We start from the raw sequence: 17859 nt of genomic DNA on the forward strand, positions 1-17859 counted from the left end.
CTTTACTTTGTTTCAAAATCTCAGCAGCCATTCACTGCCATTATAAAGGTTGGAAGAGCCAGAACACTTTGTAATAAAACTCTGATTATATTCGTCTAAAAGAAGAAAGTCATATACACCTAGGATGGCTTGAGGTGAGTAAATAATGGGGTAATTTTCAATTTTGGGTGAACTATCCCTTTAAGGCTTAAAGATAGAAAATGCACAGGATGTTAAAAGTTTAACAGTCCAGTTTTTGTACTACTATATACTCTATAGTATCTCATGTAATTTTAACATAACAGTATATATGTAAAACACTGATTACAGAGCCGAGAGATGTGCATATTTCTTAGATTTTCCTTTTTTTGCCACTGAAACGGTTTTATAGATGTGACCAAAATCAATCAATGTTTTAGACGGTCTAGTGACTAGTATTCCCCCCGCTGTGAAATATCTGACTTATAACTATTACAGTTGCATTTTAAGATTTTGTAAAGTTTTGATGTGCCATAAGTCAAATGACTAAATATCTCTATTTTGTATTGTTTCTTATATTCCTGTATATCAAATCAGAAGTAATTCAAACATCTCACTTGGATGTAGAAAGCTGTATCTGATCGTTCTGGTATCATTCGATGTGTTTTTCGATGCTTGGTTATGTCACATTTATTTAACATGTATTCATAGGCTTTGAAGCCACATGAATAAACTGCCTCTACACTGTAGTTTTTAAACCTCTGATTTTTTTAAACCTCAAAAAAAAAAAAAAAAAAAAATACTGTATATTTGTGACCCTGGACCACAAAACTAGTCTTAAGTAGCATGGGTATGTTTGTAAACTGTTGATTTTTCTTTTATGCCAAAATTGATTAGGATATTAAATAAAGATCATGTTCCATGAAGATATTTAATACATTTCCTACCATAAATATATATTAAAACTTAATTTTTGATTAGTTATATGCATTGCTAAGAACTTCATTTGGACAACTTTAAAGGCGATTTTCTCAATATTTGTTTTTTTTGCACCCTCAGATTACAGATTTTCAAATAGTTGTATCTCGGCCAAATATATAACAAAATAATAATATAACAAACCATACATCAATGTTAAAGCTTATTTATTCAGCTTTCAGATGATGTATACAAGAAACACTGGCACTTATGACTGGTTTTGTGGTCCAGGGTCACATTTGATATTGCCTTAAGATATGAAAAAGTTTTTTGTCACTACTGAAAGCTTTGTGTGTATATGTAAGCAACCTGTTAAATCAATTGGCCTTGGCAAAACTTGATTTAATGGTTCAGAAATCTGAATATTTTTGGCAGAACATCAAACATTATCTGTGACATCTGTCATTTAACTTGCCTGAGTATTATGCATGGCTAAGAACTTCATTTGGACAACTTTAAAGGGGATTTTCTAAATATTTAGATTTTTTTGCACCCTCAGATTCCAGATTTTCATATAGTTGTATCTTGGCCAAATGTTGTCCTATCCTAACAAACCATACATCAATGGAAGGCTTATTTATTTTTATTTATATAAAAAAACATTGACACTTATAACTGTTTTTTTTTTTGGTCCAGGGTCACATTTGACATTGCCTGAAGATATACAAATGAAAGCAGTTTTTGTCACTACTGAAATATTTGTGTGTGTGTGTAAGCAGCCTGATAAATCAATTGGCCTTAGCAAAACTTGATTTCATAGTTCAGAAATCTGAATATTTTTGGCAGAACATCAAACATTTGGGACATCTGTCATTTAACTTGCCAGAGTAATTCAAAACAACTCCTGTTTTCAAATATGATTAGCGTATCCAATAATGTCCAAATATAAACCATAGGAACTAAATGCTGTGCATCAGTTGTCCTGTGTTTTAATCACACAATAGGCTGCTTTCAGGACACTTTGGGTCCACATCCCCCCAGTAAGGCAGAATGAAGGGTAAATCAGCCACTCGTCTCTCAAGAAGTGTCCATAAATGCTCTGCCACAAACTGATTGCCTTTATCCGATAGATGGAGTCCGTCCGAAAGATACACTGAGAAATCCTGAGGGGGAAAATAATTAGTTAGTATTCTAGGTTTTAGTTAATTCACTGGAGTATATCAATTATGGTTGTGCCAGAATGTGTTACCTGTCCATCTTTCTGCATTAGTGTCCAGAGATCCAGAACATCCACACCAGACTGTCCAGCAGCCTGAACGCAAGCCTGCGCATATTGACCAGCCACAGAGTTTGAGCGATTCAAAGGTGAACCTGATAAAAAAAAGAGCATTTAAATACTAAAAACCATATTAATTATGTGTGTGTCTGTGTGTGGGATAGAGACTAAGGCTATTTTTGTAACTAAATACTGTACTGCTTGCATGCACACTATATACTGCCAAGTATTTTTTTTTAAATAGTATGTGAATGCACAGCAATACACGTTTCTGCCTAGAGTTCAAATATTATTACATAAAACTGGGTTGAAGGTAGGGTCGGAAATTAACTTTTTCATTAAGGGGCAATATTTGCCCCCTGGAATTGGAATTGATTCCCGGGGCATTTTTTATAAACACGTTATTATTATAACCACCATACTATGCTGTATTTAATGTCAAACACTTAAATTTACCCAATTAATGTTACTTTAATCAATATTTTAAACTGTTGTCAGTAACAATAGACTGTTTAAAATTGTATCCAAATTATACATGGATAAAACTGGAGATATTATGACAAAAAGTATTAATGTACATTATTGCTCTTTTTATCGTAGTAATAATCATTAATATTGATATGGAAAACAATATAAAACGTTTTTGTTTAGTTTTAGGCACGTTGCATTCTGGCTTCACAGACAAACATGGTGTTAGCCACGTCTAGCACAAGTTGCGTTGCACAAAATGTATAAACTCTGGTTATATAATCACTTAAGTTATGAAATCTTTTTTTTTTTTTACACTGTATCTGCACTGCGTTGTTTACAATGAGGGAATTCGCAAGCAGATATATAGCTGCAACAGCGATTACCGGGGTTCAAGTGCTTTAAGGCATTTAAGCACATATGAAAAAAGACATTATATAGCAAGCCCTTTTTTTTGCAAATATAGGTAATTTACCATAGAAATATGTTTTGTAATGTTTATGACTGTTATAGCGACTGTTACTGCATGCTTGTTTAAAATCACCCATCACATGTGCTCAGCAGGTTTTGTGAAGTTTTGAGTTTTCCTTTAGGCTTTATAGGACTTTGGGTCATTTTGTACAAGCCTCCTTTTTAACGACCCTATTATAGCTTCCCAAAGGGTATATTTCAACATTTTTTTTTATAATTATTGACCTAGAGAGTCCAGAGAATTGTACTGCAGTGTTTTGTATTTCTTTTCAGATTGAGTGAAAAACCTAGGACTAGTCTGCAAAAGTAGTTCTCTTCTCAATCATTTAACAAACGGTTCAATTTACAGCAGTGGTTCTAGAGGCAATGTTGTCCGGAATGATATGATACAAATACTGTGTGTATGTGCGAAAAACCGTGCAATGCACGATCGTTTACACCCTTGAAAAACACGATATCGTCCTCAGTGGCCAAAGACCTCTTATAAGTGGCCAAGATCTGTGATTTTTGTCCTGTTATCTCAGATTGAGCTCTTACATAAGTGGTCTGAGTTTGGCGAAGATATCTCATTCTGTTCAGGAGTTTTAGTCATTTTACTAAAAATCGATCATTTTGACATCCCTTTGCGACGGTGAACCTTGACTTTTTTAATAATTGTTGATATTCGCTCTCCAAAGAATCTTTCTGCACTTGTTTGGTTTCAATCGGGGAGTTCGCAAAAGTAGGTTTTGCAAAAAATCCAAAATACCGAAAATTTCGCCAGACTCACAATCGAATCTGAGACATGCGTTTTGAGACACTTGAGCCTGCGGCTGACAGTTTAGGATAATTGATTGTAGTGTCCCTGTCAGGCCTATTGGGGCGAGCCTTGGTGACATTGTCGGCGATGTGGGTACTACCCATCCCTCCAAATTTCAAGTCTCTATGACTTACGGTTTGGTTTGCACGATCGGTTTTACGCAGAGATCGCTGATCCGTGGCCATTCTAACAATTACGATAGATTTTCAGCGCTTTGCCTCTTTGTCTTGGATTTATTTAGCATTTTTGTTCATTTTGGAGGCATTTTTGCCACATGCCCTCATTAATACTACCATTTACAACACTGCATACTATTTCACATACTATTTTAACTCTATGCCCTGCAGTATGTAGTACACTAATATTGAACACAGCCGAATTTCAGGAGGCGTGTCACCTTTTAGCAAGCATTCTTTCTCCCAGGCGGCTTCTTGAAGTGGTGGTGGTGTGATGAAGATGATCTTGTCACTGGACACTCCTATAGACACTAGATATTTGACAATGTCTTTTAAATTCTCCGTGAACTCCTGGAGAGGCACATGCTGCGCGGGGTTCTTGTCTGCATAGAAAGACACGTTTGTAAGTGTCTCATATTATGGTGTTTAGATCTTGAAATTACACGTGAAAGAAATGTTCTTACCTTCCAATGAACAATCATTAGCGCCGAAGAAGACGGTCACCGCCGTAATAGGAGCATCAGAAATGGGCACAAGGCGAGGAAGCACAATCTTAGCCCACCTTGTGTTGTATCCTGACAAGCCTCTGTTTACTACGTCGCATTTTCTAATAAAGGAAAGGAATGATACAATTATTCGCTGAAGCGGTATGAATGCAATAATACATCCGTGCTGTCATTAAATCTGTACCTGGCGAGTTTATGAGAGATTTCGGATCCCCATCCGTTCCCTTGAAACGCAAACTGAAACAAAAACAATGGGTGTCAGAGAAAGGAACAAAACCCCAAACTGTACTGAGTCTCAAACTATTACCTGTGTTATAGAGTCCCCGAAAAGAATGATCTGGGGCCATATAACTCTCTTTAGTGTCGACATAGTAACAGCAACACCTGACGGCTTCAAGTCTACTAGGAAGCAAGTAGCAAGGCAGTGCTTCGTTCGTAAACGACTCGGAGTTCGAATCTTTGAATCGTTCGCTTCCACTTAATGAATCGTCTCTCGTTTACTGAACTTGAAGCGCGTGACCGCTTTCCTTTCCTGCCTTCAAAGACCACAGTGTGAGCCGATAGCTGGCTTCGGAACACGACTACTATTAAATAAATAAATAGACTAGAAATAGACTGATAGAATAGCATAGCCTACTATAGTGTTATTTCATCTGTTCTAAACATAACCACTTACTGTTTAATACATAAATGGACCATATTATAGAGTGCATATAAGGTGTCATTTCGTTCTTATTTTTAACATAGCCATTTAGTATTTATAAATACCTAAATAAATATCCATAGAGTGTGTACAGCTTGTATTAAGTCCATTCTAAAAAAAATAGCCATTTCCTATCAAATAATAAATAAATAGCAAACTTCCAAAGGGGCCTCAAGATGACTTAAAATGAATAAAATAACACAAAACAAGCATTAAAATAAATATTCAGTCTATTCTGAACATAGCCATTTACAATCAAAGAGATAAATAGATAAATAAAAAATAAACTTCCAAGAGGGCATTAAGATCAAATCAAATCAAATCAAATCACTTTTATTGTCACATCACCACAGCACCTGTGCCTAGGTGAGTGAAATTCTTGGGAGCGAGCTCCAGACAGTGCAGGGACAATTTACATATAGACAGTTATACCTACAGGATTAGATTAAGATGACTTAAAATGAATAAAATAACACAAAACAAGCATTAAAATAAATATTCAATCTATTCTGAACATAGGCATTTATGGTCAAATAAATAGATAAATAAATAAATTCCAAGAAGGGCCTCAAGATGACTTAAAATGACTAAAATAACACAAACAAGTATTAAAATAAATATTCAGTCCATTCTTAACATAGACATTTACTATTAAATAAATACATAAATAGAAAACTTCAAAGGGGGCTGTAAGATGTCTTAAAATGAATAAAATAACACCAAACAAGTACTAAAATAAATATTCAGTCCATTCTAAACATAACCATTTACTATTAAATAAATAAATAAATAAATAGCAAACTTCCAAGGGGGCCTCAAGATGACTTAAAATGAATAAAATTACACCAAACAAGCATTACATTAAATATCCAGTCCATTCTAAACATAGCCATTTGCTATCAAATAATAAATAAATACATAGCAAACTTCCAAGGGGGCCTCAAGATGACCTAAAATGAATAAAATAACACAAAACAAGTGTTAGAATAAATATTTAGTCCATTCTAGACATAACCATTTACTATCAAATAAATAAATAAAAATCAAACTTCCAAGGGGGCATAAAGATGACTTAAATTGAATAAAATAACACAAAACAAGCATTAAAATAAATATTCAGTCCATTCTAAACATAGCCATTTACTATCAAATAAATAAATTTCAGATTACTTAAAATGAATAAGATAACACAAAACAAGCATTAAAATAAATACTCAGTTCATTCTAAACATAGCCATTTACTATCAAACAAAAATAAACAAATAAATAAATAAATAGCACTTCCAAACTACCAAAAGGACCCCAAGATTATTTACAATTAATAAAATAACACTAAACAAATATTAAAATAAACCTAAACAACTAAAAATCAAGATATTTCCTATTATACCCCTCAAAAAATGTCTTGAAAAACCTGGATATAAAAGTAAGCCTACTGTAAAACTCTGATCAATAGGCCTGGAAACCTAATGTAAATGCTAAATCAAACTTATTATATGTACTCTATTCTAAACAGCCCCTTGCTATTAAATGAATGTAACTAAATGCATTTAGAGTATAAAATAATCTTAGGTTATGTAGTATATACTGTATGCAGTATTTAGTAGTAGTATCAAGTAGATACTCCAATCCTAACACAGGCATTTACTATCGCGCGTCCCCTTTAAGAAGTGCTGGGCGGAGCCGTACAGGAAGTGAAGTGTCAACGCAAGTCTCGCCAAAACAGAGAGAGAGAGCTGCCGACCGCCGCTTTGATGAACCTACCTATTAGTAATTATTACAGCCCTACACTGCTGCATAGTGAGCTCAAAATAGAGGTATGCCCAGTGTGCTTGTTTACCAAGTTTAATTTCTCCTTTTTTAATTATAGAGATGTCAATAAACGAGTAAATAAGAGCCCTTTGCTCTCGCATTAGTCAAGTTGGACGTGGGGTGCTGCTGAGTGTTTATCCTAGCAACGGCTTTCCGTTACTTTCCGCGGGGTTTTCATGAACAATGGGCTCGCGGTGAGCTCGTGCCTAGCAGAAATCATTAAGCGCTAGGCAGCGTGCGAGCTGAGCGACTCTCTGTCGATTCCTAGAAAGTTACTCAAAGTTTGGCTCCATTGTTTTATAGGGGCGTGGGCTCGTAGAGAGCCCTGAACCCCGAGAACACGTCCATACTGATTCTCATTCTCTGAAGGGCAGGGTTTTTCTTTACGTAACATGCCTAGAGCAGAAATACTACACGAGGAATCTTGCTATTTGTGCATTACGCTGAGACAGCTCTGTTTTTCCTCTTGTGCTCATAGTTATTTGGTAAATAGTCAGTGTTGAATTTATTTATTTATTTTACTGTTATGAGTGGAAATAAAAGTGATTTATTGAGTCAAGTGATGTAATAGGATATCATGTTACAATGAAGGAATATTTGGACATTTTATCCAGAATACTTATATTTTTTTATTAGATATTAACGTTAGATACAAAATTATTAAAATATAAAAATTAATTCGCTTTTATTTTATTAGTTTTTTCTCTCTTAATTATGTGTTGAAATGTTGACTTCTCATCTTAAGAGTTCTGTTGACACCTTGCAATTCTTTTTTATTTTTATTTTTCTGCCACAGAATAAAAAATAAAAAAGATAATTGTATCCTTTTTTTATCTCACAATTCATATTTTCTTCTCAGAATTGCAAGTTTATATTTTCTTCTGAGTTTGCAATTCTGAGTTTATATTGTATCTTATTGTATTTTGCAATTCAGACTTTATAGCTTACATTTTAGACCTTTTTTCAAAATTGTAAGGAAAAAAAGAGAATTGTGAGAGAGAAAAAAACTCTTGATTAAAAATACAGAAAGTAATATTGTGAAATAATATTGCAGTTTAAAATAGTGGTTTTCTATTTTAATATACTTTGTATATTAAAACTATGTAATGTATTCCTGTAATGCAAAGTTGATTTTTTTGAATTTATTATCAATGTTGGAAACAGTGCTGCTTAATATATATATTTTTCAGAACCTGTGATACTTTTTTTAAGGATACTTTGATGAATATAAAGTTAAAAAGAACAGCATTTATTTAAAATATATATATTTTTTTGTAACATTTGTAACAATAAACAATATTTGTAGTAATATACAGTACTGCTCAAAGTTTGGGGTCAGTAATTTTTTTTTTCTTTTTTGTTTGAGAGAAATTGATAATTTTATTTTGTATGGATGTGTTAAATTGATAAAAAAAAAAGTGATAGTAAAGACTTACATTGTTAGAAAATATTTCTATTTTGAATAAATGCTGTTCTTTTTAACTTATTATTCAAGTAAAGTATCACAGGTTTCAAATATCTAAAGCAGCAACTTTATATGTTTCCAACACTGATAATAAATCAGTATATTAGAATGATTTCTGAAGGATCATGTGGCACTGAAGACTGGAGTAATGATGCTGAAAATTAAGCTTTGCATCACAGAAATAAACTGTATTTTAAAATGTATTAAAAAACTTATTTTAAATTTTATTTTGTATTATCAAAATGGAAATTTAATGAGCATAAGAGACTTCTTAAAAAAAAAAAATCTTACTAATCCCAAACTTTTGAATGGCAATGTTTTTTCTCCATATTGACATATTATAATTTCTCTCAAGTGTTATTGAACACTGTTAAGCATGAATTCTTTTAAAATTAGTACCTGACATACAAATGTAAATCTACCAAAGAAAAAAAACCTTTAAAAAAATTGGTCTTGGTGTATAAGCCTTGAAATAATCATGTTATTTAAATGTTTGGTCTTTGATTAAAATCTATCTTCACAGGAAACTATGGGTGTGATTTTGATTTTGATAGAATTGAAATTGTACTAATTCTTCTAAATCTGCTCAGACTCTGCTGCCGTCTGCTGGTAAGCTGGAGACCTGCAGCACTGGCGTCATGGTGAAGGATGTTTCGAAAGGTCAAGAAGCGCCACAGCAGCAGCAGCTCCCAGAGCAGTGAGATCAGCACTAAAAGCAAGGTCGGTTTACCAGCAGCAGTCATCAAGTACACATGTCATAAACAGAATATTGGCTGCTCTTCCATTTGCACATTTCTATTAGGTATAGAAAGAACATACAGTTGTAGTCAAAAGTTTACACACACACCTTGCATAATCTGCAAAATCATAAGAGGGATCATTAGTACTGACCTGAATAAGATATTTCCCATAAAAGACGTTTACATATAGTCCACAAGAGAAAATAGTCATTTATAAAAATGACCCCATTCAAAAGTTTACATACAGTCGTGGCCAAAAGTTTTGAGAATTACATAAATTAAGTTTTTATAACAGCAATTTGCATATACTCCAGAATGTTATGAAGAGTGATCAGATGAATTGCATAGTCCTTCTTTGCTATGAAAATTAACTTAATCCTGAAAAAAACTCCACTGCATTGTTAAGAAGGCTTCAGGGCGTCCAAGAAAGTCCAGCAAGCGCCAGGATCGTCTCCTAAAGAGGATTCAGCTGCGGGATCGGAGTACCACCAGTGCAGAGCTTGCTCAGGAATGGCAGCAGGCAGGTGTGAGCGCATCTGCACGCACAGTGAGGCCAAGACTTTTGGAAGATGGCCTGGTGTCAAGAAGGGCAGCAAAGAAGCCACTTCTCTCCAAAAAAAAAATCAGTGACAGATTGATCTTCTGCAAAAAGTATGGCGAATGGACTGCTGAGGACTGGGGCAAAGTCATATTCTCCGATAAAGCCTCTTTCCGATTGTTTGGGGCATCTGGAAAAAGGCTTGTCCGGAGAAAAGTAAAGCATCCTGAGACCATTCATGTGTGGGGTTGCTTCTCATCCAAGGGAGTGGGCTCACTCACAATTTTGCCCAAAAACACAGCCATGAATAAAGAATGGCACCAAAACACCCTCCAACAGCAACTTCTTCCAACAATCCAACAACAGTTTGGTGAAAAACAATGCATTTTCCAGCACGATGGAGCACCGTGTCATAAGGCAAAAGTGATAACTAAGTGGCTCGGGGAACAAAACGTTGAAATTTTGGGTCCATGGCCTGGAAACTCCCCAGATCTTAACCCCATTGAGAACTTGTGGTCAATCCTCAAGAGGCGGGTGGACAAACAAAAACCCACTGATTCTGACAAACTCCAAGAAGTGATTATGAAAGAATGGGTTGCTATCAGTCAGGATTTGGCCCAGAAGTTGATTGAGAGCATGCCCAGTCGAATTGCAGAGGTCCTGAAAAAGAAGGGCCAACACTGCAAATACTGACTCTTTGCATAAATGTCATGTAATTGTCGATAAAAGCCTTTGAAACGTATGAAGTGCTTGTAATTATATTTCAGTACATCACACAAACATCTGAAACAAAGATCTAAAAGCAGTTGAGCAGCAAACTTTGTGAAAACTAATATTTGTGACATTCTCAAAACTTTTGGCCACGACTGTACACTTGATTCTTAATACTTGTTGTGTTGTTACCTGAATAATCCACAGCTGTTTTTTTTGTTTAGTTGTTCATGAGTCTCTTGTTGTCCTGAACAGTAAAACTGCTCGCTGTTCTTCAGAAAAATTCTTCAGGTCCCACAAATTCTTTGGTTTTTCAGCAGTTTTGTGTATTTGTTTATTGTGCTCACTGATGCTTCAGAAGGTGCATTAAGAGACAGGGGGTGAAAACATTTTCATTTTGAATTTGAAGATCAGTGTAAATGTAATGAAAAAATATTATATTGTTATATTATATGTGCACATCTTCATTCTGTTCAAAAGTTTTCACCCCCAGCTCTTAATGCACTGTGTTTCCTTCTGAAGCATCAGTGAGTGTTTGAACCTTCTGTAATAGTTGCATATAGTAAGTTGTCCTCAGTGTAAAATATGGATCTCAAAATCATACAGTCATTGCTGGAAAGGGTTCAAATACACAAACATACTAAAAAACCAAAGAATTTGTGGGACCTGAAGAATTTTTCTGAAGAACTGTATTAAGAATTAAGTGTATGTAAACTTTTGAACGGTGTCATTTTTATAAATTCTAAAACTATTATTTTCTCCTGTGGACTATATGTAAACGTTTTTTATGTGAATATCTTATTTATGTCAGTACCAAATAAAAAAAATAACATGCATTTTGTATGAGCTCCCTTATTTAGTAAAATATTAAACAGATTCTGCAGTAAACAGTAAAACTCTTTGCACTACAAACCAGTGTGTTCATAATTAAGATAATACATTTAAATTAAATGGTAAGACACACCAATATGCAATATCAAGCAGCAAAACAAGCTGTTTTGTACAGCTAAAAATAGCTGGATGAGTGGAAACCAGACCCATAAAATGTACAAATGGCTGTTCCCAATCTTACAGGAGGAAAAAGGTGGATAGGAAGTAAGTTCTGTTTTCCACAAAGGTCATAATGAACTCTATTCTCTCTCTTTATCCAGTCAGTAGATTCCAGTTTGGGAGGCCTGTCTAGGTCAAGCACAGTCGCCAGTCTTGATACGGACTCCACCAAGAGCTCAAGTTAGTCCTCACTGAAACATCTAGAAACTTATGTATGTACATTTGTGACACGCTAATTCTGACCTTGTTCAATTCTCAGGCAACGCTGTGTCTGACACCTGTGCTGAGTACAGGGTCAAGTATGTGGGAGCCATCGAGAAGCTGGAGTTTGAGATGAGCAAAACCCTGCAGGAGCCTCTAGACCTGATCAACTACATCGATGCAGCTCAGGTAAGGATCTACAAAAGGAGACGATTAGATGTCACCTTTTTAAAGGAATTATTCACCTAAAAATGGGACAGTGTACTCATTCTTAGGCCAATGGATCTCTGGAGTGAATGGGTGCTGTCAGAATGAGAGTCCAAACAGCTGATAGACTTCACGAGTTCTTCAGTTAACATCTTGTAGTGAAACACTGCATGTTTGTAAGAAACAAATCCGTCAAGATGTTTTTAACTTTAAACTGTCTCTTCCACCTAAAATATGAGTCCATTATCCATAATATTGTAATTTTGTATGAATCAGGAGAGACATATGTGACCCTGGACCACAAAACCAGTCTTAAGTAGCATGGGTATATTTGCAGCAATAGCCAAAAATACATTGTATGGGTCAAAATTATCGATTTTTCTTTTATGCCAAAAATCATTAGGATATTAAGTAAAGGTCATGTTCCATGAAGATATTTTGTAAATTGTCTACCATAAATCTATAAAAACTTGATTTTTGATTTAGTAATATGCATTGCTAAGAACTTCATTTGGACAACTTTTAAGGCGATTTTCTCAATATTTAGATTTTTTTCCACCCTCAGATTCCAGGTTTTCAAATATTTGTATCTCAGACAAACATTGTCCTATTTTAACAAACAATATATCAATGGAAAGCTTATTTACTCAGCTTTCGGATGACGTAAGAATCTTAATTTCGACAAATTTACACTTATGACTGGTTTTGTGGTCCAGGGTCACATATGCACAGATTATAAGCAGAAACAGTCCAAGACAGTTCTAAACAAATACATTGGTGCATTTTGATGTAAGAGGACAACAGATGATGGATTTTTTTTCACTGGTGAAAGTGGTTAATGGACTCATAATTTGGCCAGAAAAGTTTAATTTCTTACAAACAGCTTTTCGTTTCACAAGACACAATTAATAGACTGGAGGATTACTTGTGGATTATTGGGATGTTTTTAATCAGCTGTTTGGACTCTCATTCTGACGGCACCCATTCACTGCAGAGGATCCATTAGTTAGCAACTGATGTGATGCTAAATTTGTCCTCTAAAATGAGTAAATGAGTAATTTTTCAGCGAATCATGTTTGTTTAATCTAGTAAATTTACGATTTTCAGTACGTGTTGAAGTATATTTAGGATAAATACTTTATCTTATCTGCTACACTAGAGTAGAGTACAAAGTGGCACCACTGATAATAAAGCCCACATTAAATAGTTATCGAAATAGTATGCATGTAGCCTAAAGCCGTTTATTTCATGTATTTGCTTTAAAGCAAGATGGAAAACTGCCGTTTGTGCCTGGAGACGAGGAGATGATTCTGGTGGTGTCCAAGTATGGAGTTAAAGTGGCCTCATTGGACCAGTGTGTGAGTTCATGCACCAGACCCAGTGTTAATTTTTAGTGTTCACGTCTGTTTTTTTATACACCAAATATAGACCAATTTGGAGTAGATGTCACAGTTACATCACCTGCAGCTGCACACGCATTGTGGTGGCAGAAAAACACTGGTAACAAGTGAAGGGAAACAGGTAAAATCCATGGAGTGAGAGAAAATCTATTGTTGTGCCTTTGGATGTCAGAATCAAAATGCAAATAATTTTTATAAGTAAAGATCATGTTCCATGAAGATATTTTGTAAATTTCCTACTGTAATTATATCAAAACTTAATTTTTGATTAGTAATATGCATTGCTAAGAACTTCATTTGGACAACTTTTTCTCAATATTTAGATTTTTTTTTTGCACCCTCAGATTCCAGATTTTAAAATAGTTGTATCTTGGCCACATATTGTCCTATCCTAACAAACCATTCGTCAATGGAAAGCTTATTTATTCAGCTTTAAGTGATGTGTAAATCTCAATTTTAAAAAATTGACCCTTATGACTGGTTTTGTGGTCCAGGGTCACATATTTACATATGCAGTTCATAGGAGACGTATTATATTAGCCCTACTGTTACAGCATGCAATACTATTTAAACCTATAACATTTACATAACATTTACCTATTGTATCTCACAATTCGAACTATTTTTCTCACAAATGCAAGTTTATATCTCTTATTCTGGACTTTGTAACTCGACTTTGTTCAACAATAGTGAATTCTTCAATTCTGAGAAAAAAAAACAAGCAGTGTGGAATATAAACTCTGAGCCGAATGGAAAAGAGAGAATGACAGATAATTCTCATCAGAATTGTGAGATATAATCTCGGAATTGCGAGAATAAAGTCATAATTTTGGCAGTCTATGGAAGCCATGAAATTAAAGAATAAAAAAGGTATGTTTGAGTTTATAGTTCAAAATTCTGACTTTATTCTCACAATTCTCACTCGCGAGAATAAAGTCAGTCAACTCTACTTTAATCTACTCATCATTCACTCGTCATTCTCTCTTTTGAGTACATATCCCACACTTCTGGCTTTTTTCCTTAATTTGCTATTGTTGAGTTAAATCAATTGATAAAGTGGGAAATACGAGATATGAAATTGCATTTACGAGAAAAAAAAGTCAGAATTGTGAGATAAAATAGCTAAATATAAAATGTTATATGTTTAAATAGTATTTGATGTTCCCTATGAACTGCATATGTGAATATTATGTGGACCTATTGTTTAAATCAAATTTAACCTTAAACGTGAACGTAGCAGGTTTCCACTAGTCTGTTAAATGGCTGCGTTTAGATTCAAATGGCATTTTTGATAATAAAAATGATTTGCATTTTGATTCTGACATCCAAAGGCACAACAATAAATTGTATCTCTTATTCTATGAATTTTACATAAATTCACTCCGCTTGTTACCAGTGTTTTTCTTCATCACTGTTTGCAAACACTTAATTGGTCTATAGGGGCATATGAAAAAAGCATTTAGATCACAAAATAATAATGTGAAACAGAAACCAAACATTACCCATTACACAGGGGTGTACGCTGAAATAATTTTCTCTCAGTATGCGATTTGCTATTGATTTTTTTGTTTTCTCAGGATGTGCTTCACCGTCACCCGCTCTACCTGATTGTACGAATGCTTTGCTATGATGATGGTCTGGGTGCTGGGAAAAACCTGCTTGCTCTGAAGACCACAGATGCAGAGCAGCATGAGTGCAGCATCTGGGTGTATCAGTGCAGCAGCGCGGTAAGACCTCAAGACAGGAAGTGTCAAGTATGATTCAAGTAATATTAGGCCTAGTTCTGGACAATGTAGGAGAAAACAGTATTTAGTATTTGTGTATTTGCTCTGAAATGGGGTGATAAGGTATGTTTATGTTTTATATATGTTTTATTTTTAAACAGGAGGAATTATTATTTAGACCAAAAGGCTATAGTAACCCATTTTATTTGAAATGATTAGGACAAAAAATAAAACAAAAAAAAAATTAGTAATTGCATTTACAGTTGAGGTCAAAAGTTTACATCCCCCTTCCAGAATCTGCAAAATGTTAATTATTTTACCAAAATAAGAGGGATCATACAAAATGCATGCTATTTTTAATTTACTACTGACCTGAATAAGATATTTCACATAAAGACATTTACATATATGTCTGTTCAAAAGTTTGCATACACATGATTCTTCACACCGTGCTATTACCTGAATGATCCACAGCTGTTTTTTTTGTTTAGTGATAGCTGTTCATGAGTCCCTTGTTTGTCCTGAACAGTTAAACGGCCTCCTGTTCTTCAGAAAAATCCACAAATTCTTTGGTTTTCCAGCATTTTTGTGTGTTTGAATTTTTTTTTAACAATAACTGTATGATTTTGAGATCCATCTTTTCACACTGAGGGACTCATATGCAACTATTACAAAAGGTTTAAACACTCACTGATGCTCCAGAAGGAAACACAATGCATTAAGGGGGTGAAAACTTTTTGAATTTGAAGATCAGGGTAAATTTAAATAATTTGGCATCTCGGAAACATGTACGTATTTTCAGTAGCTTCTGAAGTGCACTAAATGAAAAAAATTAGACAAAATAAGAAAAATGTACACATCTTCATTTGGTTCAAATGTTTTCACCCCCAGCTCTTAATGCATCGTTTTACTCCTGGAGCATCACAGACACCTGTCTTGGTTCATCTGTGCTGTTCTGTAATTGTAACACATCATTTCTGCTCTACAGGAACAAGCCCAGGCCATCTGTAAAGTACTGTCCACCTCTTTTGACTGTGCCCTGGCCTCAGAGAAGTCCTGAAGTCAGTTTGGGAGTGTCCTGTTCTTCTACCCTCACTCATTCCCTCAGCAGCAGGAACAGCAGGAGGAGGATTGAAGTCTGTTTGTAGAAGGTGCCCTTTTTAAAAAGCATCTGACAGAAATGCTGGAATTTGTCTTACTTTGATTAATGTTTATAATACAGCTGATAAGTCTTTGTTCAGTATGAAAGGGCAGCCATCTCAACCACATGTTTACACCATATTCATTAACCCCAGCAGCCTCTTTTTCAAACAGCCCCATCATGACCCAAAAGCCAGGTTTGGGCTGCGTCTATTTTTGTAACCTAATTTAACCTTATTTAATGTAAATATAGCACATTTCCCACTATGGCCCAGTGAATCTGTGATTTGTTGGGCTCTGGTGGGACTTGTGTGAATTGTGGTACAATAATGTCAGTGTGAACACAAAGATGCTGTAAAACCCAAACCCTCTCCGCCTTGTTTACATGTACACGCCCCTTTTTTGTTGTCATTTTGGTCTAGGTGAATCGGATCAGTTATTACGGTACAATAAATCAAATACGATAATGTAGTTTCTTCTCGTTTTTCTCCGCCGTTTTCACTAGATGGCAGTGCTTTCATTCTAAATAATACAACACATGAACATTCATTTGCAGGTTGTTTAATTCCAGTTTTCCCATTTATTTGTACATATACATTTATATATTAGCATTGATGACATTTATGGTAAACGGTTGAATAGAGGTTGCTTCTTCTTAGTTAAAAGTGTACTGTAACAGTCTTCTCTAACAATACGTCAAAACATCAGTCATGATCAGTTTAGCTCTCTGTTTACAATTAAATATGCACAAAGCAAAGTCTACATTTATCTACAATCACAGCCGGCCAACACTGGATAATTACATCCCGCTGCTGCCCGAGCTACAGGTCACTCTGGTCCGAGCTCAATCAAGACTAACATGACTGTAATTAAAAGTTACATAACAGACTCTATTAAGTTGCTCTGCAACCACATCAAACACTCGTGACAGAAAACGCTCTGCTGTGTTACTTCTGCACACAATTACAGATGGATGAGCATTTCAAAGCTTTAGAAAGGATTAAGTGAAGTGTTGTGAGGGATTTTAATTTCCTCTGGAATACATTTAGAGATGCAGTTATTACTGGTGCAGGGAACACCCATCTGGCCAACCAATTCATAACTGAAACTGACACGTTGGAATCTGTTAAAAATGTTTTGGAGAAATTGAGGTAAAAACTAATTTAATATGTTCCTGTTTTGGACCTTAAAAAGGATAGTTTATTAAAAAAAAAAAAAAAAAATTCTGTCTTAATTACTCGTCCTCATTTTGCTCAAAACTCACTCCGTAAGACCTTTATTCATTTCCAGGACACAAATTAAGATTTTTTTTATATCTGAGAGCAACACAACTGACACATTTAAGGCCCAGAAACTAAGTAAGGACATTGTTAAAATAGTCCATGTCACATCAGTGGTTCAACTGTAATGTTATGAATCTACAAGAATACTTTTCGTGAACAAAGAAACAAAAAACTGACACAGAAGAGAAGAAATTGTTGAATAAAGTCATTATTTTGGGGGGGGTTTTGTGCACAAAAAGTATTCTTGTAGCTTCATAACATTACAGTTGAACCACTGATGTCAAATGGACTATTTTAACTGTCTTTACTCCCT

The 17859-nt window shown here is 34.8% G+C and overlaps 2 protein-coding genes across 2 annotated transcripts; one reads left to right on the forward strand and one right to left on the reverse strand.

The window, feature by feature from the left end:
* Positions 1-1503: 1503 nt before the first annotated feature.
* iah1 (isoamyl acetate hydrolyzing esterase 1 (putative)) lies at positions 1504-4989 on the reverse strand. Its single transcript, XM_073827251.1, has 6 exons — positions 4880-4989; positions 4757-4809; positions 4531-4673; positions 4288-4449; positions 2126-2247; positions 1504-2039 (listed from the first exon to the last, which is right to left on the reverse strand). The coding sequence occupies exons 1-6, from the start codon at positions 4940-4942 to the stop codon at positions 1866-1868; spliced, it is 717 nt and encodes a 238-aa protein (XP_073683352.1). The 5' UTR covers positions 4943-4989; the 3' UTR covers positions 1504-1865.
* Positions 4990-6981: 1992 nt separating this feature from the next.
* Positions 6982-16734, forward strand: itgb1bp1 (integrin beta 1 binding protein 1). The gene is made up of 7 exons (XM_073827394.1): positions 6982-7092; positions 9143-9272; positions 11693-11771; positions 11851-11981; positions 13265-13357; positions 14977-15126; positions 16112-16734. Exons 2-7 carry the CDS (start codon positions 9201-9203, stop codon positions 16181-16183), a joined length of 597 nt encoding a protein of 198 aa, XP_073683495.1. The 5' UTR covers positions 6982-7092; positions 9143-9200; the 3' UTR covers positions 16184-16734.
* Positions 16735-17859: the final 1125 nt, after the last annotated feature.

Source organism: Garra rufa, chromosome 21 (assembly GCF_049309525.1).
Source record: "Garra rufa chromosome 21, GarRuf1.0, whole genome shotgun sequence".
In the NCBI taxonomy this organism is placed as follows: Eukaryota; Metazoa; Chordata; class Actinopteri; order Cypriniformes; family Cyprinidae; genus Garra; species Garra rufa.

What these genes read in the sequence shown, in the direction of transcription:
- itgb1bp1 (XM_073827394.1), top strand. Translation starts at nt 9,201, where the DNA reads ATGTTTCGAAAGGTCAAGAAGCGCCACAGCAGCAGCAGCTCCCAGAGC. An exon ending in ACTACATCGATGCAGCTCAG is followed by an intron (nt 11,982 to 13,264) that starts GTAAGGATCTAC and finishes TTTGCTTTAAAG; the next exon opens with CAAGATGGAAAACTGCCGTT. An exon ending in TGGCCTCATTGGACCAGTGT is followed by an intron (nt 13,358 to 14,976) that starts GTGAGTTCATGC and finishes TTGTTTTCTCAG; the next exon opens with GATGTGCTTCACCGTCACCC.
- iah1 (XM_073827251.1), bottom strand. Translation starts at nt 4,942, where the DNA reads ATGTCGACACTAAAGAGAGTTATATGGCCCCAGATCATTCTTTTCGGG. An exon ending in TCGGGGACTCTATAACACAG is followed by an intron (nt 4,810 to 4,879) that starts GTAATAGTTTGA and finishes TTTTTGTTTCAG; the next exon opens with TTTGCGTTTCAAGGGAACGG. An exon ending in TAATGCAGAAAGATGGACAG is followed by an intron (nt 2,040 to 2,125) that starts GTAACACATTCT and finishes TTTCCCCCTCAG; the next exon opens with GATTTCTCAGTGTATCTTTC.